The 14889-nt window shown below is 36.6% G+C and overlaps 2 protein-coding genes across 7 annotated transcripts in view; one reads left to right on the plus strand and one right to left on the minus strand.

Annotated features, from left to right (window-relative positions):
- Nucleotides 1-4925, minus strand: part of hipk3b (homeodomain interacting protein kinase 3b) — a 57042-nt gene extending 52117 nt beyond the window's left edge. The window contains exon 1 of one of the 3 annotated variants that reach the window (XM_055173570.2): nt 4508-4921. The gene's annotated coding sequence lies outside the window, so the exon portion shown is untranslated. Of the gene's footprint in view, nt 1-4507 lie in introns of all 3 variants that reach the window. The other 2 variants (XM_055173571.2, XM_055173572.2) reach the window with 2 other exon arrangements.
- Nucleotides 4926-5113: 188 nt separating this feature from the next.
- On the plus strand, nt 5114-11763 carry drc9 (dynein regulatory complex subunit 9). 4 transcript variants are annotated; one of them, XM_055173575.2, is made up of 10 exons: nt 5116-5344; nt 7275-7360; nt 7990-8132; nt 8379-8507; nt 8598-8679; nt 9186-9347; nt 9456-9530; nt 9766-9897; nt 9982-10083; nt 11599-11763. In XM_055173575.2, the coding sequence occupies exons 2-10, from the start codon at nt 7340-7342 to the stop codon at nt 11698-11700; spliced, it is 948 nt and encodes a 315-aa protein (XP_055029550.2). In that variant the 5' UTR covers nt 5116-5344; nt 7275-7339; the 3' UTR covers nt 11701-11763. The 4 variants fall into 4 exon arrangements, with proteins under 4 accessions (XP_055029552.2, XP_055029550.2, XP_073709399.1 ...); XM_073853298.1 differs by lacking the exon at nt 5116-5344 and adding an exon at nt 5802-5859; XM_055173577.2 differs by lacking the exon at nt 7275-7360 and having other exon boundaries at nt 5114-5344.
- Nucleotides 11764-14889: the final 3126 nt, after the last annotated feature.

The raw sequence follows: 14889 nt of genomic DNA on the forward strand, positions 1-14889 counted from the left end.
ATAATCATTTAAATAGATTTTGACAAACTTAAAGCATTATCATATTGCATAGTGATATTTCATTTTAAGCAACTTATTGCAGTTATACTGACACCATTATTTTTCTTCAATATTGTGGAGCCCTATGTACTTTGTACCTCACCTTGTGTCTGTTACTCTGTTTATATAAAAATTGTCCTGAATTTCCCTGTCTGCGTTTACAAAGCCAGCGTAAACCTTTGGAAATCCCTTGGTAAACCCTATGAATAATGTGGTTTCATGATTCACAGAGAATAGGATGGCATTTGTGATGCTGGCAACTAGAGAGTTTAATCACCGATCTGTTGACAACACTGTAAAGGTTTGGTTATGGTCAACTAGAGAGTACAAGCTTCATTTAAAACTGCCTCAAAAGTAAACACTCCATACAGTCAGTGAGTTCACTTTATCTGCATAGTACAAATCACACTTTGAAAATAAGTAAAGTCAGAATTTGAGTCTTGGTTGTGGACAGCGGGATTCATTTTTTTATCAATGACATCAGAATTAGGCAAACTTCAGTACACCGGATTATTAAACGTAATGTTGACAGCACCAAAGACTGGCGCAAACATGTACCTACCACAGACACCCAAGAAAGTGCATAAACTTTATTATGCCTGGATAGAGATTACAGATTAAATTCGCTCAGTTTGGGGTATCTTATTAATTAGGCACTAGTTGCCGCTTTAATGCTACTGCCTCCCGAAATGCTTGCATTGCATACATTACAAGTGTCTGTTGTTGTGATGCTTTTAGATTTGCACAAAGCAGACAGTTTTGACTGGATATTCAGCCACGATGTGCGCTCTAAGTTAAAGACCCTGCGTGACAGCTGATGAAAATAAAGGATCGGGCGATTCACACAACCCTCAAACGGTCCTTGGGGTCTATATGACATAATATTTATTTTCAATGTCCTTTCTAATGTTTATATAAACATAAATTCACAAAATGTATCACTAAAGTAGTGATGTAAGCAGTTTCCCATATCCAGTAAAATAAATGGGCCTCTATGAGCATCTGCTGGTCGAAATGATTTAATTCCTAAACTGTAATTCTTTTGTTTGTTTTTTTCTAAAAACAGATGGCTGAATTCAACACCTAGATCAATATCTAAAAACTATTTAAATCAAATTTAGATCATAATTTATGTGAATTTTCATAAAATGTAATATTTTTAAGGCAAGCAAATAGTGTAGTTGAGGAATTGAGTGGCAAACAGGTACAAAAGTACTTTAAATCTCTCAAAACACAGCTTTATAGTATAGATGAGAAGTAAACAACAACAACAAAAGATATATAATTTGCATTATTGAAAATGTATATTTTTCTTACAATTATGCTTTCAATTTTGGGGTCATACAGACCCCAAGGGCCAGTAGCGTAAACAGAAAACGAGGCGCGTTTGAGGGTTAAATATGCTTTTATCGCCCATAAAACCGATCTTGGCAATCGTCTCAAGACATCTCTAGATCCATGTAATTGTGCTGTTCGTATCAATGTTTTACAGTGAAAGCTGAAATTTTACAGTTTGGCACAGTTAGCCCTTGTGTACCGCGCACCAATCAAACCGTACCAGAAACCATCTCTGCAAAGCGTACCAATGTACGCTCAATAGTACCGCACCCTAGTACTGAGCGATTACACTAGCCAAACAAAACCATACTTTGGGGGTCAAACATACTCAGGGCAGGCATAGTGCAAGTACACCCTAACATTCTGACATCTTCTAGATGAGGACCCTAATAATCAGCCTGCACTGTGCAGAGGTCGATGCTCAACTTTAAGAGCCATAGAGTTTGAAGGCCCTGGTTGCCAGTCCCACAGGATAGATGTATAATCCATCGCTGCTTTTAAAAAATTAACAGGGTAATTTATGTGCTTTTAATTGTAAAAAAAAAATTGCTATAGGATTTGTGGTCACAGGCTTGTTTAGAGGCAACTCAATGAAAGCCTCTAAACTAAATCAGTACTAACCGGTGAAGTTCAACAGGGTTGGATCAGTTTTACAAGACTGCATGCGAGCATGTTCACAATACGTAAACAAGGCTGATGATTAAACATGCACAAAAAGTTGCAAAACACAAATTTTGTTTTTCAACACACAAGAAAAAACTAAGAGAGTCCAAAAATACCATTAACAAGACAAGTACACAAACTCCACAAGTATTTAAAAGTTATTTGCTGTTTTTAAGAATTACATCCAAATTCTGACAAAATAAAACCTAGAACATGTAAATGGTGTTTCTGTATGCAAAAGTCCACAGCACAGAGCAAGTGTTTGTGGGTGTTTGCTGATGTTTTTATAGGCTATGGGGTGTTCTGGCTGGTTGATATCTGGCCAAAATCAAAAGCGCCCAACACTTAAGCGACGCGTGTGATACCCTGGTTGCCAGGCATGGCTTGGGTACATACATACACCATTAGAAATGCTATTCAACATAATTTAAGGTGTCATTCTTCTGTGTCCATAACATATAGGCCTACATGTGTGGTGAAGTTTAATTTTTTTACTAAGTTACAGTTTCAAATCAGATTTAAGCAGTCAAAAAGTAACACATTTGTTGTAACACTCTTTCTTAGAGGGGGGAAGAGTCGAATCTCTTAACAAGAATCATAAAGTAGTTGGTGATCTGAATCACACACAGGACGTTCTCGAAACAAACAAGTTTCAATTTGCATGTTTTCCCAGAATTTAGATCATAGAAAGTGCCAACTGCCCCGGAACGCAAAAACAAAGAAGGTCATTTCTGAGGTGTCCCTTAAAATGTAAATTCAATGGGATCATAGCATTCACTGTAGTCAGGTCTATTTTAGTCTCCAGTCCCACCGCAGTGAGTAATACGGGCTGTGGCAGTACACTTAGCAATACTCAAATGGCAGCCGGGCTATCGTGTGACTTCTCTATTGAACTGCCCATAGCACTAAATGAGCTCATTCTTCAGAAAAACACAGATCCGGTCAGACTTAAACCCACAGAACAATAAGAAACACACAAGCAGTTAGTTAGTTTGCTACTTGGGTCGCTTTCAAAAACCATGGTGGCGATTAAAAACCTGTTGCCTTCAAACTAATTTGCACAATCAAAACAACCGACACAGTGGCTTCTGCATTTCTTTTAAACAACCCAAAGACACCTGGCAATGCACTACGGGTGGTGTTAACACGCCAGACACATGGGGTTTCTCATGCATAGTAAAGAAGTCTATTTTTATTTAACACTTGACCTATCCAACAGCAGATGCATGTCATCTCAATATGTGTCTGACTTTCACTGAGCTTTATTTAGACAAATTGTGGACTGTGAACCAGTTAGTACAACAACAGTTCATATGCAAAATTCTGTACTAATATATTGTGCATGATCTAAAAACACAATTATATAACAGTATAACCCTACTGAAAAATCCAGCATAAGCTGGTCTTCCAGCTTGGTTTTGCTGGTGTAGCAAACTGGTCTAGCTGCGTTCTAATCACTTTTTAAGCTGGTGTAGCTGGACTAAGCTGGTCATGCAGGAAGGACCAGCTTAAACCAGCTACTGCCACCTTAAAGCAGCTACCAGCGTTTGCTTGTCTTATCAGGATTTTTCAATAGGGAAAAGATAAATACTTTTAAATGAACTACTTGAATGTACTATTGACCTACTAAGCACTACGGCTTGGTAACTATTTAGTTATAAAGCATAGAATTTAAACACATTCATTTTATTTCTCCAATTGTGAAGTGTTCTTTTAACTTTTAAGTGCTTTTTTATCTTAAACCTAATTTAATTGTGTGTAAAGTTGAATAATAATTTATAGATAAAAATAATATCCAAAAAGTTTTAAAGTATAAATTAACCTTGAATTTACTGATTGCATGTTGGTTGTCCAAACCTAGTTATCTGCCCATCTAGACAGTTTATGTGGGAAATCATGTGCACTTTTATACCCTAATTTGAACCAATTAACATATTTTCAGTGAATGATAATAACTGTAGTAACTACGGTGCAAAAACAAAACAAAACTGTACTACAGTGATACCATATGGTGTCACTTTCAATCATATATTCTTTTATAAATTAAAGTTAAAATGCCGGATCCTCATTCCCAGTTGACATTAATGATTTAAGTAACGTTACATGATGAAGAAATGAGAGTTGAAATTAACTTTAAATTGATTTTTACTGTCTGTATTGTGCACGTCTCTAAAGCAGTGAGTTCCCTACATAGACAGCATTTTAAGGGAATCACTCCAAGTACGTTAAGTATACCCTATTGCATTAATATTTACACCATTAAGTTATAGGAAAACTCAACACACTTAACACACGTGTTCCCCCAAAGTGCTGTAACGTTACGTGTGTGCAGCCCATCTGAATTTGAGCCACGGGCAAAGCGATGATCCGTGTTTCTGTTTGACTGATCCATAAACAGCCGTAGTTGTGTCATTATCCACAGCAAAACAAGCTCACAAATCACTTGCGTAAAAAAGCCACGTCTCACCTTTCACACGAAGTAACAGTAGATATAATCCAGGTCTTCTTCGCTCATTTTACACACTTCAAGTGAACTCACAGCATGTTGATGTGTGTGTCTCATACTGCTGCCATCTTGTCCCGAGTCCATAGCACAATCTCCCACATTTTACACTTCAAACATCTCAACAACACAACCGATCTACGACACAAAAACAAGTCCAGGGGATCGCGGCGGGGCTGGAGCTCTGCTGTGGCTGATCTGGGCGGTGGAGCCCATGCTGTATGTTGGGAAGAGCAGCTCGGACAGTCGCTATCATGTCCCTCCACACTCACTCACTTTCAGCTGCGGGAGGAATGTCTGCTGCTTATGACACTGCAGTAAGACCTAAATAATCGAGCGAAGAGATAAAATACTCGATTCTGACATGACAGCAAAGACTATATTTATTAACGACATGCCACAGTCGGGGAAAAGTGCAACGGCAGTACAGCGAAGTACAGCCTTTCAGTAAAATGGGCCAATCGTTAAAGACTAGAAATGCTCTGGGAGAGGTGCTCTGTGCAGTGGTGTCGTGTAGTACATACCGCGCATGCGCAGTAAAGTGTAGTAACACCGTTTAAGGTTAAGAAACAAGCTGTGTCCTGCAGTTGATATGAGGTTTAATTGTTCGTCGGAAATGTGTTGTTTTAGTGTGATCTTAGCTAACGACTTAAGAGATATCTGTCTACATCCATTCAAGATCGGACTTGGTCTTCTTGTATGACTGAAATAGCTGCCCGGAGACATTGCAAACATGTCCGCCAAGTGCGGTGACTTTACTGACAGGGAGTTTGAAGGCAGCGACGTTATGAAATTACCATGGTAACCATATTTACAATACAAAATTGTTACTTGAGTTAAGTGGATTATAATTTAAAACAAATTTGATGTAATATGCAATGACATACATATTGACTGAATCAGACTGTATTTTAATGTAGTATTAAGCATGTTTTTGATATAATATTGATAATGTTAAAGCATGGGAAAGAAAGAGAACAGCTGCAACCTCTTACTTAATACTTTACAGTGAAGTAAATCAATTTGCTTTAAGTGTTACCCAGATGACATAACCCTGCTGTGTTTGTACAGTATGTGGATATTAAGAACACAAACCATTTGCTCAGTCACTTTACACCAGCTGGTGAAGTGGTTGTTAGTCTCTCAATCACCCAATGGAAAGGGTACAAGAGATAAACTAATACACACTCAAAAATGTTAACTAATAGTTATTCTGTCTGCATGCATTATTTCTGAATGTAATTTTAACTGCTCTTAATGTTTAGTGTCCTAAATGTGGCAAAGCAATGGCCTGGATTCAGCTGCTTTGACAACAGGTGTGAAAGCCTCCATATAAATAAACTGCTGGCTGACAACTTTTCTAAGTGTCGTAAACAGGCATTTGAAATGCATTATATTTTTATTTAGGAATTGATGCTGATAATCAATTAATACCACTAACATTTAGTAGTTCAGCATATAAAAGTTTTAATAGCTCAGCTTCATTGCAAACACTACTTTGTAGGCTACTTTTATATGTTTAACCTTAAATTATTTATCACGTTTAGTGAAATATGTGTAACCTAATTGTTTAAAGAAAGTTTAAAAATAGGCAATATTAAAAAAGTACTTACAGAGCTCGAAAGTACAGCTGTTATCGTGGCCGTTTCTCAATCCAAAGGCTCCAGCCTCTGGAGGTTGCATATCTAGGCTGCATACGTCATCAAGTAGGTCTTATTTCTGATTATTAACAATTATAAAGTTGACTTTTATTCTTAGTAATTCGTATATTGTTGTAATATGCTGATGACTTGTGAACGTAATGTTCAGTTAACTTAAATTACCCAGGCTTGATGACGTATGCAGCCTGCATATTTGACCTACGGAGGCTGCAGCCTTTAGATTAAAAACGGCCCAAGTGTCTGTGTTGACCTCAGTCGATACCACACGTGCTTCTCTGCTTGACTCTGGGTTCCTCTAGTTCAGTCTGACATACTTGGAGACTTGAAAAACTCGTCTTTAATTTCGCCATCTGCTGCCCTCTGCTGATTCACAGTGAGCTTGATATGTGCAAAACATACTGTATGTTATGGAAAACATGCTATCTTATGTGATGTGCTGGTGGTGGATTTTTATACAACAGATACAAAGAAAAAAAAGCACATTTCATAATTACGTGAATGTAATACACAATATCAATGCACATTTATTAATAATATAATATGTATGTATTTTAATATATAATTACACGCGTATTTTTTTTTTTTTTCGGAAAATTGATCAAGTGTATATAATAATAAATGAGGAAAATGAGTTACACTCTACAGTACTCAGCAATAATTATTATGAATAATAAATTCACTGGACGGGAATATAGCAATAAGAAGATCGCTTAATAATGACCCATGTCGTGTTTGCTGATCACGTGGCCTGTCACAGAGAAACAAATGTAACGTAAACACTGTTCAATACACGTTCGTCTCCTGAGGTTTTCACACGGCGAATAAGGAAGAATAATGTACAGCAGCCAGTAACCTTGCATAGCTTTTGAATGGCTCTCGCGGTATTTTGATGTCACACGCCGATCCGTCTGCGATGCCACGTCTAGAGGTCGAACATATGCGCCGTTGTCATGACATTACGATTTGCGTCTTTTTCTAACGCTTGATCTACATGTTGATCTTTTGCTGTTGAAAAAGTTGTCCTTTTTGACGTGTGTTTGATAATAAAGTGCTTAGTATGATTTCTTTAGATGTTATTTGGTCGTGTGCTGTGCTGCAGGACTGCGCTGATCAGCTGTCAGTTTTAGACAATATCATGCGACCCGGAGCCGACACTGTGAGTAGCCTAAACTCACTTCATAAAACTTACACATCTTCTGCTTTAACTCAGTCATAAATTTATGTAACTACTTATTTCTACTATCTACAGATAAAACTGATCCGTTGTTTATGTAGGCTTCAATCTCATTGCTATATCACATTTATTTATTTTTTAATGATGTTTGTGCCCTATGTAGTTCCCTTAATTATCTACTAGAATTTTATTATCATTATTATTATTATTTTGTTTGTTTTTGTCTAATGTGTTTTTTCTAAGATGTGTTTTGCTTTAATCACACATAGCAAAAATAAAAGCAAAAATAAAAAAGCTTGATTGAAAATGTTAGTTATTGAAATAAAAGGTAATAATAATAATATTTATTGTATTGTCTTTATGCTGAAATAAATTAAATCGTCATACAATTCTGAGAATCAACACTGATTTTTAGGTTTTGTTAGACTGACCCAACTTCAAGTACATTTGTTATGGATGGTCCTTCAGAGGTCAAGTGTGAACTGTAACCCTAGCACTAAGATGGGATCAAGGTCACCGTAGTTTTCTGTAGGATTATAATAACCTTCAACCCTAGACAACCTATAGTCTTGCTGTTATGCTTTATCCAGTCTTTCCTTTTTATTTTGCAGCGAAGTATTAGGAAGTTCAACCTGAAAACAGCTGAACAAGGACTGAAGGATGGGAGTTCATTGTCTGATATCAGATCACAGGAACAACTCCGCTTTGAGAGCCCACTTACTCCTGCTGACCTAGTCAAAGTGCAGGTGGACAGGTATGAGTTTAGTCCAGATCTAAGATATTATAACTTATAGTATGTTTTTCATTTCACTTTACAAATTCACATCTAACAAATATGGTTGTTCAAATTTGGATGAATATTTATCTATATTACAAGAAAAGCAATAGAGTACTGATGTATATTCTGATGTTTTCTAAAATCTTTACTGTGAAAAAGGTTTGAAGTGGTATTACAAAACATTTCAATATCACATACAATGGCTTGCAAATGTTCCCACAGGCAGTTTGTTTCAGAGGTCATCAATGGGTTAATAGTCGAGCTTTGGGAGAAAAACACTTTCCAGAGTTTGTTTTCAGCAGTGGAGGAGGAGAGGAAGATAAAAGCCCAACTTCTCGACATTTTAATGAGGTCATAAGATGAACTGAGGAATTATTTACAAAATGTAGTGTGCTGTAATATGACGATAAACATACATTATATACTGTACTGTACATATAGGGATGAAGAACGTCGCATCAGGATCAAAACTCTCCAAAAACAGTTACTGGATATCTGCAAGGAGAAAACAGAGGAGTGTGAGGTACAAACATGTATTATTTTGTAACACACAAAAAGCAAAATATTTAAAGAAGTCATGTGACGTTGCTAAAAAAAAACATGTTTTCACGCAGTTTATGGTAAAACACATACTGTGCATTATTGTTGCTCCTCTATGCCCCACTTATTTAAAACACATTGATTTATACAAAACTCATCGAACAATGAAAAGTGTGGTGTGCTCTTATTGGCCAGCTATCCAGTGCATTGTGATTGGCCAGATACCTCAAGTGTGTGAAGGAAATGTTACACTCCTTCCCATATGTGGAATATCAACTTCCAAAACATCGTCTCCAGGACATTCTGGAGAAATTTCTGGTCTTATTATGCAATTTATTACAAACACATTTCCTTGTTTTCTTAAAAAATAAATTACTTGCCTCGTTATTGAAAAGTTTTTTACCCCCAAAAAAATCATACATAAAATCAGATACATATCGTCATGGATTTTGTGTGAAAAGGGCTATACTCTGTCTTTTCTGTCTCCAGAGACTTAAGGAATCAATTGCTCACCTGAGGCACCAGGTAGAAAACACGAGGATGAAAACAGAATGTCAGAGGACATTTGTGAAGAGCTGTACCCAACAACTGGTCTGTCAGGGACAAAAAACCAACAGTCACATAGAGAAAGAACTGGAAGATGAAGTCATGGTTTGTCATCTGTATCTCTTGACCACTTAAAGCTGTTTCTAATATAGATTACATAAAGCCCAACGTTCAAACTTTAAGGTGAATCATGTTTTCCTACTTTGGTTGCAGATGACAGTGAAGAAAACAAAGGAAGAAGAAAAGGTATCTATGGAATCGGAGGCCTTCCTGAAAAGTCAACATGCAGTGAGTTGAGCGCAATGTTGTTTGATTTACAATATATTCAAACCTTTGTATGTGCAAAACAAAAACTTTGAACTGTGTCAGTAGTCTGTACTGTGCATAAATCAATTTGGGCTAAACTACATGCAGAAATGCAATACGTTGGGCACAGTTATCATTACAGGAATTCTAAGATTACTGTATTATTTTAGTATTTTTTAGGATTAATGATCAATATTATTTTGACTATGGCTTTAAGGGCTTACAGGAGCAGATGCAGTATTGGACGACGCGATACGAGAAAGACTTGGAGACAAAAGAGCAAGAGCTTACTGCTTTACGAAACAAAAAAGCCAACAACCTGGCACAACTTCACGAGCTCTCTAAGAAGGTTATTACATAAAAAATTGATCAATAGTGTCCATTAATGTTAAATGTTTAATGAAAAACTGTAAATAACTTGTCAAATCTACAGTGCAGAGACATGCAGCAGGTTATTATTGAAGACAGGAGACAGAAGGAAGAGATGCGTGTACAGCTGGAGACAGAGCAGAGGGAGAGAGATGCTGCGATTAAAGTAAAACACACTTACACATACATACTGTTACATTGACACAGTCAAGCCCATCAGAACATATGAACAGATTAACAATATATACAATGCCAATATAAAATGTATCATTTGTTCACCAGTAGGTGGCACTCTAACCAAATCTATTTTTTATTTTAAAGGATTAGTCCATTTTCTTAAAAACAATCCAGATAATTAATCTTTCTTTGTTTAGTCGAGAAGAAATTATGTTTTTTGAGGAAAACATTCACGGATTTTTCTCATTTTAATGTACTTTAATGGACCCCATCACTTAATACTTAACTCATGTTTTTTTAAACTGAGTTTCAAGGGACTCTAAATGATCTCAAACGAGGCATATTGGTCTTATCTAGCGAAACGATTGTCATTTTTGATAATAAAAATAAAAACATGCACTTTCAAATCACAACTTCTCGTCTGTCTCCGGTCCTGTGATGCGCCAGCGCGACCTAATGCAATACATCATCACGTCAAGAGGTCACGGATGATGTATGCGAAACTACGCCCCAGTGTTTACAAGTGTGGACAAATAGGACCGTTCAGACGTTGTTGTATGTCGAATGATAATAATTAATGTCTTTGTGTCAGTTTATTGCTTAAAATGGTCCGCAAATGTGCGTTTCATATATTATGTAACACGTGACCTCTCTACGTCACTACGCATTTACGCGAGGTCGCACTGGCGCTTCACAAGACCGGAGATAGACGAGAAGTTGTGGTTTAAAAGTGGATATTTTTTATTTTTCTTGTCAAAAATGACAATCGTTTCGCTAGATAAGACCCTTATGCCTCATTTGGGATTGTTTATAGTCCTTTGAAACTCCATTGAAAAAAACTGTGTTGAGTTAAGTGTTAAGTGTTGGGCTCTATTAAAGTCCATTAAAATGAGAAAATCCTGGAATGTTTTCCTCAAAAAACATAATTTCTTCTCGACTGAACAAAGAAAGACATCAACATTTTGGATGACATGGTGGTGAGTAAATTATCTGGATTTTCTTTAAGAAAACTGACTAATCCTTTAAGGGTAATGAAAAATGAAATAAAATGCATTTATTTATTATTATTTTTACTATAGTGTGATGAAGAATTACCAAAGTCTATCATCTGAGAGTCTAAATATGAATTTTGCTGGGCACATTTTATAAGAGGTGTAATGATCAAAGAAATGTGTCACTATAGTTTTAAAGTTAGTATTAGATCTCTATCTAGACATAGCTCTGGATATCGCAAGGGCTAAATAAATAATTATTGGCAGTTTACAAATTGTAAATTTTTGTCTGTAATGTTAGTGTGTGTGTGGTTATTTTCTGCAGTAGAATTGTGGAAAAGCGGCTCTGTGAACCACTAAACCATACACACCTAAATACACCTACCGGTATACTGTATATAGTTTATCATAAAAATCTAGTCTGTGAGGCAGCTTTGCAGTGCTAAATAACCCTGTGCTAAACGGTTTGGGAAACACATTTCAAAATGTATCTCTTTTGTATCTCTTCTCAGATTCAGTCGTGGTGGCGGGGAACTGTTGTGCGCAGGGGACTTGGCTCTCCTAAGAAAGCTGATAAATCTAAGCCTAAAAAAGGCAAGAAGAAGAAGAAATGATTGCTGTGATTGTGCAGGATAATTGCTCTATACAATATAAAGTGCAAAGGATTATTTAAAGAGCCCCTATTGTCCGATTCACTATTTTTTATTTTACTTTGGTGTGTAAGTGTGTATTAGTACATGTTAACGATATGCAAAAGATACATAAACCCCAAAGTAAACCATGACGCGAGTATCGTCTCCAACGTAAATCTCTTTTCTTGGACTACAACAAACACACGGAGTGTAGGCAACAGTTTACTTCCTGGGATTGGTGATGTAGACAAGATGGACATTATCATAATTCCTCCCGCTTCGGACTCACAACCTGTAAGTTAACTCCTGCTAGCATTGCATTGTGAGTGAATCTTTCAAACATGGTAAGGAGTAAGGGTGTCACGATTTCGATTTAAAATTAAGTCACAACCTCGAACTTCGAATAAAAAAATGGGATCGTCAATGATGCCCCATGTCACGTCCGGTCGGCTTGCCAAGCACCAAAAACCCTGTCAAAGGTGCCTTTAAAAACAGTTGTCCAGCGGAACGCGATTTTTATAATTAAAAAACGAGGGATGTGTTGCTACAACTCCTTGAAATACATATCATAAACAGGATTACTACCCACTGATCTGACTTCGGACAGAGCGCGCAAGAGTGAGAGAGGCGCCAAGATGCAGCGGGTTATTTTTTTAAACAAAAGGGATAGGTTTGCCTCAGCTCGCATGAAATACATAAAACTGAACAAATACATAAGGATTACTACTTTAGTTTATGTTTAGACTTCGGACAGATGCGAGAGCGCGTGCACGTGAGACAGAGAAAGGCCAAGACGCATTATCTCCATGTGTGTGCAAGAAGGAATCCTCTCTCTACAAGCTCTCGTGTAAAGTACCGCCCACAAACCTACGGTAGCTGCCACCGGAAAAACATGTCATCGTCAGAGACAACTTAGTAAAAAAAAGTTTGGCTTCTGTAGAAACATGGCGGCGCAGGGTTGCGACTTCCACGCGGGGGGACCCTCTGTGTATGTGGATGGAAACGTCTCATTCTAAGGTAATAAAAACATAACGGTTCATTAGAAAAGGTCTTTTTGCACCCCTGATCATATGGTTTTGTAGATTGTTTTGCATTTCTGTCAAGAGATCTGAAAATTACACACTGCACCTTTAAAAATCAAGAATCGAATCATGACCTTAGAATCGAAAATGTAATCAAATCGAGGATTTAATCGTGACACCCCTAGTAAGGAGGGTCACATTTCCGGCTGACGTCAGAGGAATTCAGTCCAATCACAATGTACAGCTTAGTTGCATTTCAGGAAGAGAGTAAAATCTGGAGCTACAAAAATGTACGGTATGAAAATAATGTGGGTTTTTTATTATAAACCACGCAAACACATTATACCAAATAAACAAAATAACATTGTTTATATGTGCACTTTAAATGACTGAGAAGTTAAAAGAAAATGTGTCAATTTTTATTATCATAAAACAGTAATGTTCTGTTAAAGGCTCATGAGAGAAAACACAATTTTAAAATAAAATCTTTTTAACAGTGCACACACAAAAATTAACTTCTCTCATTCTGTATTTGCCCTTTATGTTGTTTAAAATCAATATGAGTTAAATACAATAAAAATTACATGAAATAACAATGCAGTATAAGCAACTGAGCCATAAATGCTATAATCACTAATCACACAACCATAGGACAATTATGTCATGGCAATACATACAGTGCCTACATAACGGGGAAATGCATATTCATTTCACCCTATAGAGACCAAAAAAGGCCACTGGTAGCATATTTACTAAATTATAGTAGACATTGTATTTCATTTTAAAATAATATTATAATGAATGGCCATCAAACATTAATTTCCTGTTTTTGGGGGGCAATTCTAACATTTCATTGAAGAATCCATGCCATAACATTTCAACTTTAATTTAATGTAGTTTTATTGGCATGCAAAAATCTTAGTAATCAATCATGTCTGTAGTGCAAACAACTCTACTGTAACTGTATGCTGTGTTTGCCTCTAGATGGCGCAAAAATACCACATTACAGATTAAATTCCTTGCTTAGCATGCATCACAAGAGAGAGAGAGTGTGTTTATCAAGGATATTTATCTGGAAAAATTAAGTTTGTGCAAAGCAATTATGTCAGAGAATAAACAGGTTTTTTATTTCTTAAAATATAAGTGTTTTATAAGCTTAAGCAACTAGATTGTAGTGTGTAACAAGCTTAGTCTCATCTTTTCTCCTTCATGTTAACTGTTTTAAAGCATCAATTTTGACTTCAGTTTAATTGTATTAATAAAAGCAGTCCTTGATTAAGATCGTGTTTTTAGACCTATTCAGAGTCTATTCTACAGTTCACTGTGATTGCAAATCCAACAGCACTCACTCAGTTTATAAAGTTCATGCATGAAGATCACAGACTGTTGTTGTCAAAGGCGAACTGTTAATGAATGGCGTTATGCCAAGCGTGTGGCTCTAATGGGAACATGTGACTCATGAGTGATCCTGTGTTTCCTGACCGCAGGAAGCAAAAACCATCTGTCCCTCTTCTGTTTCATCTCTCTGGAACCCCCACCCACCCCCCACCTGCAAGACAGCACAGACATCAGTGTGAAAGACCTTCATTTTTAAATCAGCCAATAGGCTTTAGTTATAAAACAGCCACAAAGCATGATGTGTTACTTGCTGGTGTGTGGCAGGTGGCATTAGACCAAACAATCTAGTGCTTTATCTTCATTTTGTAGAAGAGAAATACAATGTTGTGTATATCTGCTCAACTTTTAGGGGTACATTAGTATACAGGTGGCTTTAAAATGAACAGATATGGACTAATGGTGAAAATAAATGTTATGGCATGGTGTCCTTATACTGTATAGAATTACAGGAAAAACTGCACTGAAAAAAATGATTAATTCAATTTACTCAATTTTTTTAAGGTAAGTGGTTGCAATCAATTTATTTAAAGGGATAGTTCGGCCAAAAACGATATTAAACCCATTATTTACTCACCTTCAAGCTGTCCAAGTTGCATATGTCCATCGTTTTTCAGAAACACATTTTCGGATATTTTAAAAAATATTTTAGATCTTTCATTTGATTAAATGTAATATTACGGGGCCCAGCCATAGTCCACGACCTTCAAGTCCATCCTTCACAAATTAAATCCAAACGGCTCCAGGATGATAA

The sequence above is a fragment of the Misgurnus anguillicaudatus genome, chromosome 15, assembly GCF_027580225.2.
Source record: "Misgurnus anguillicaudatus chromosome 15, ASM2758022v2, whole genome shotgun sequence".
Taxonomy (NCBI): Eukaryota; Metazoa; Chordata; class Actinopteri; order Cypriniformes; family Cobitidae; genus Misgurnus; species Misgurnus anguillicaudatus.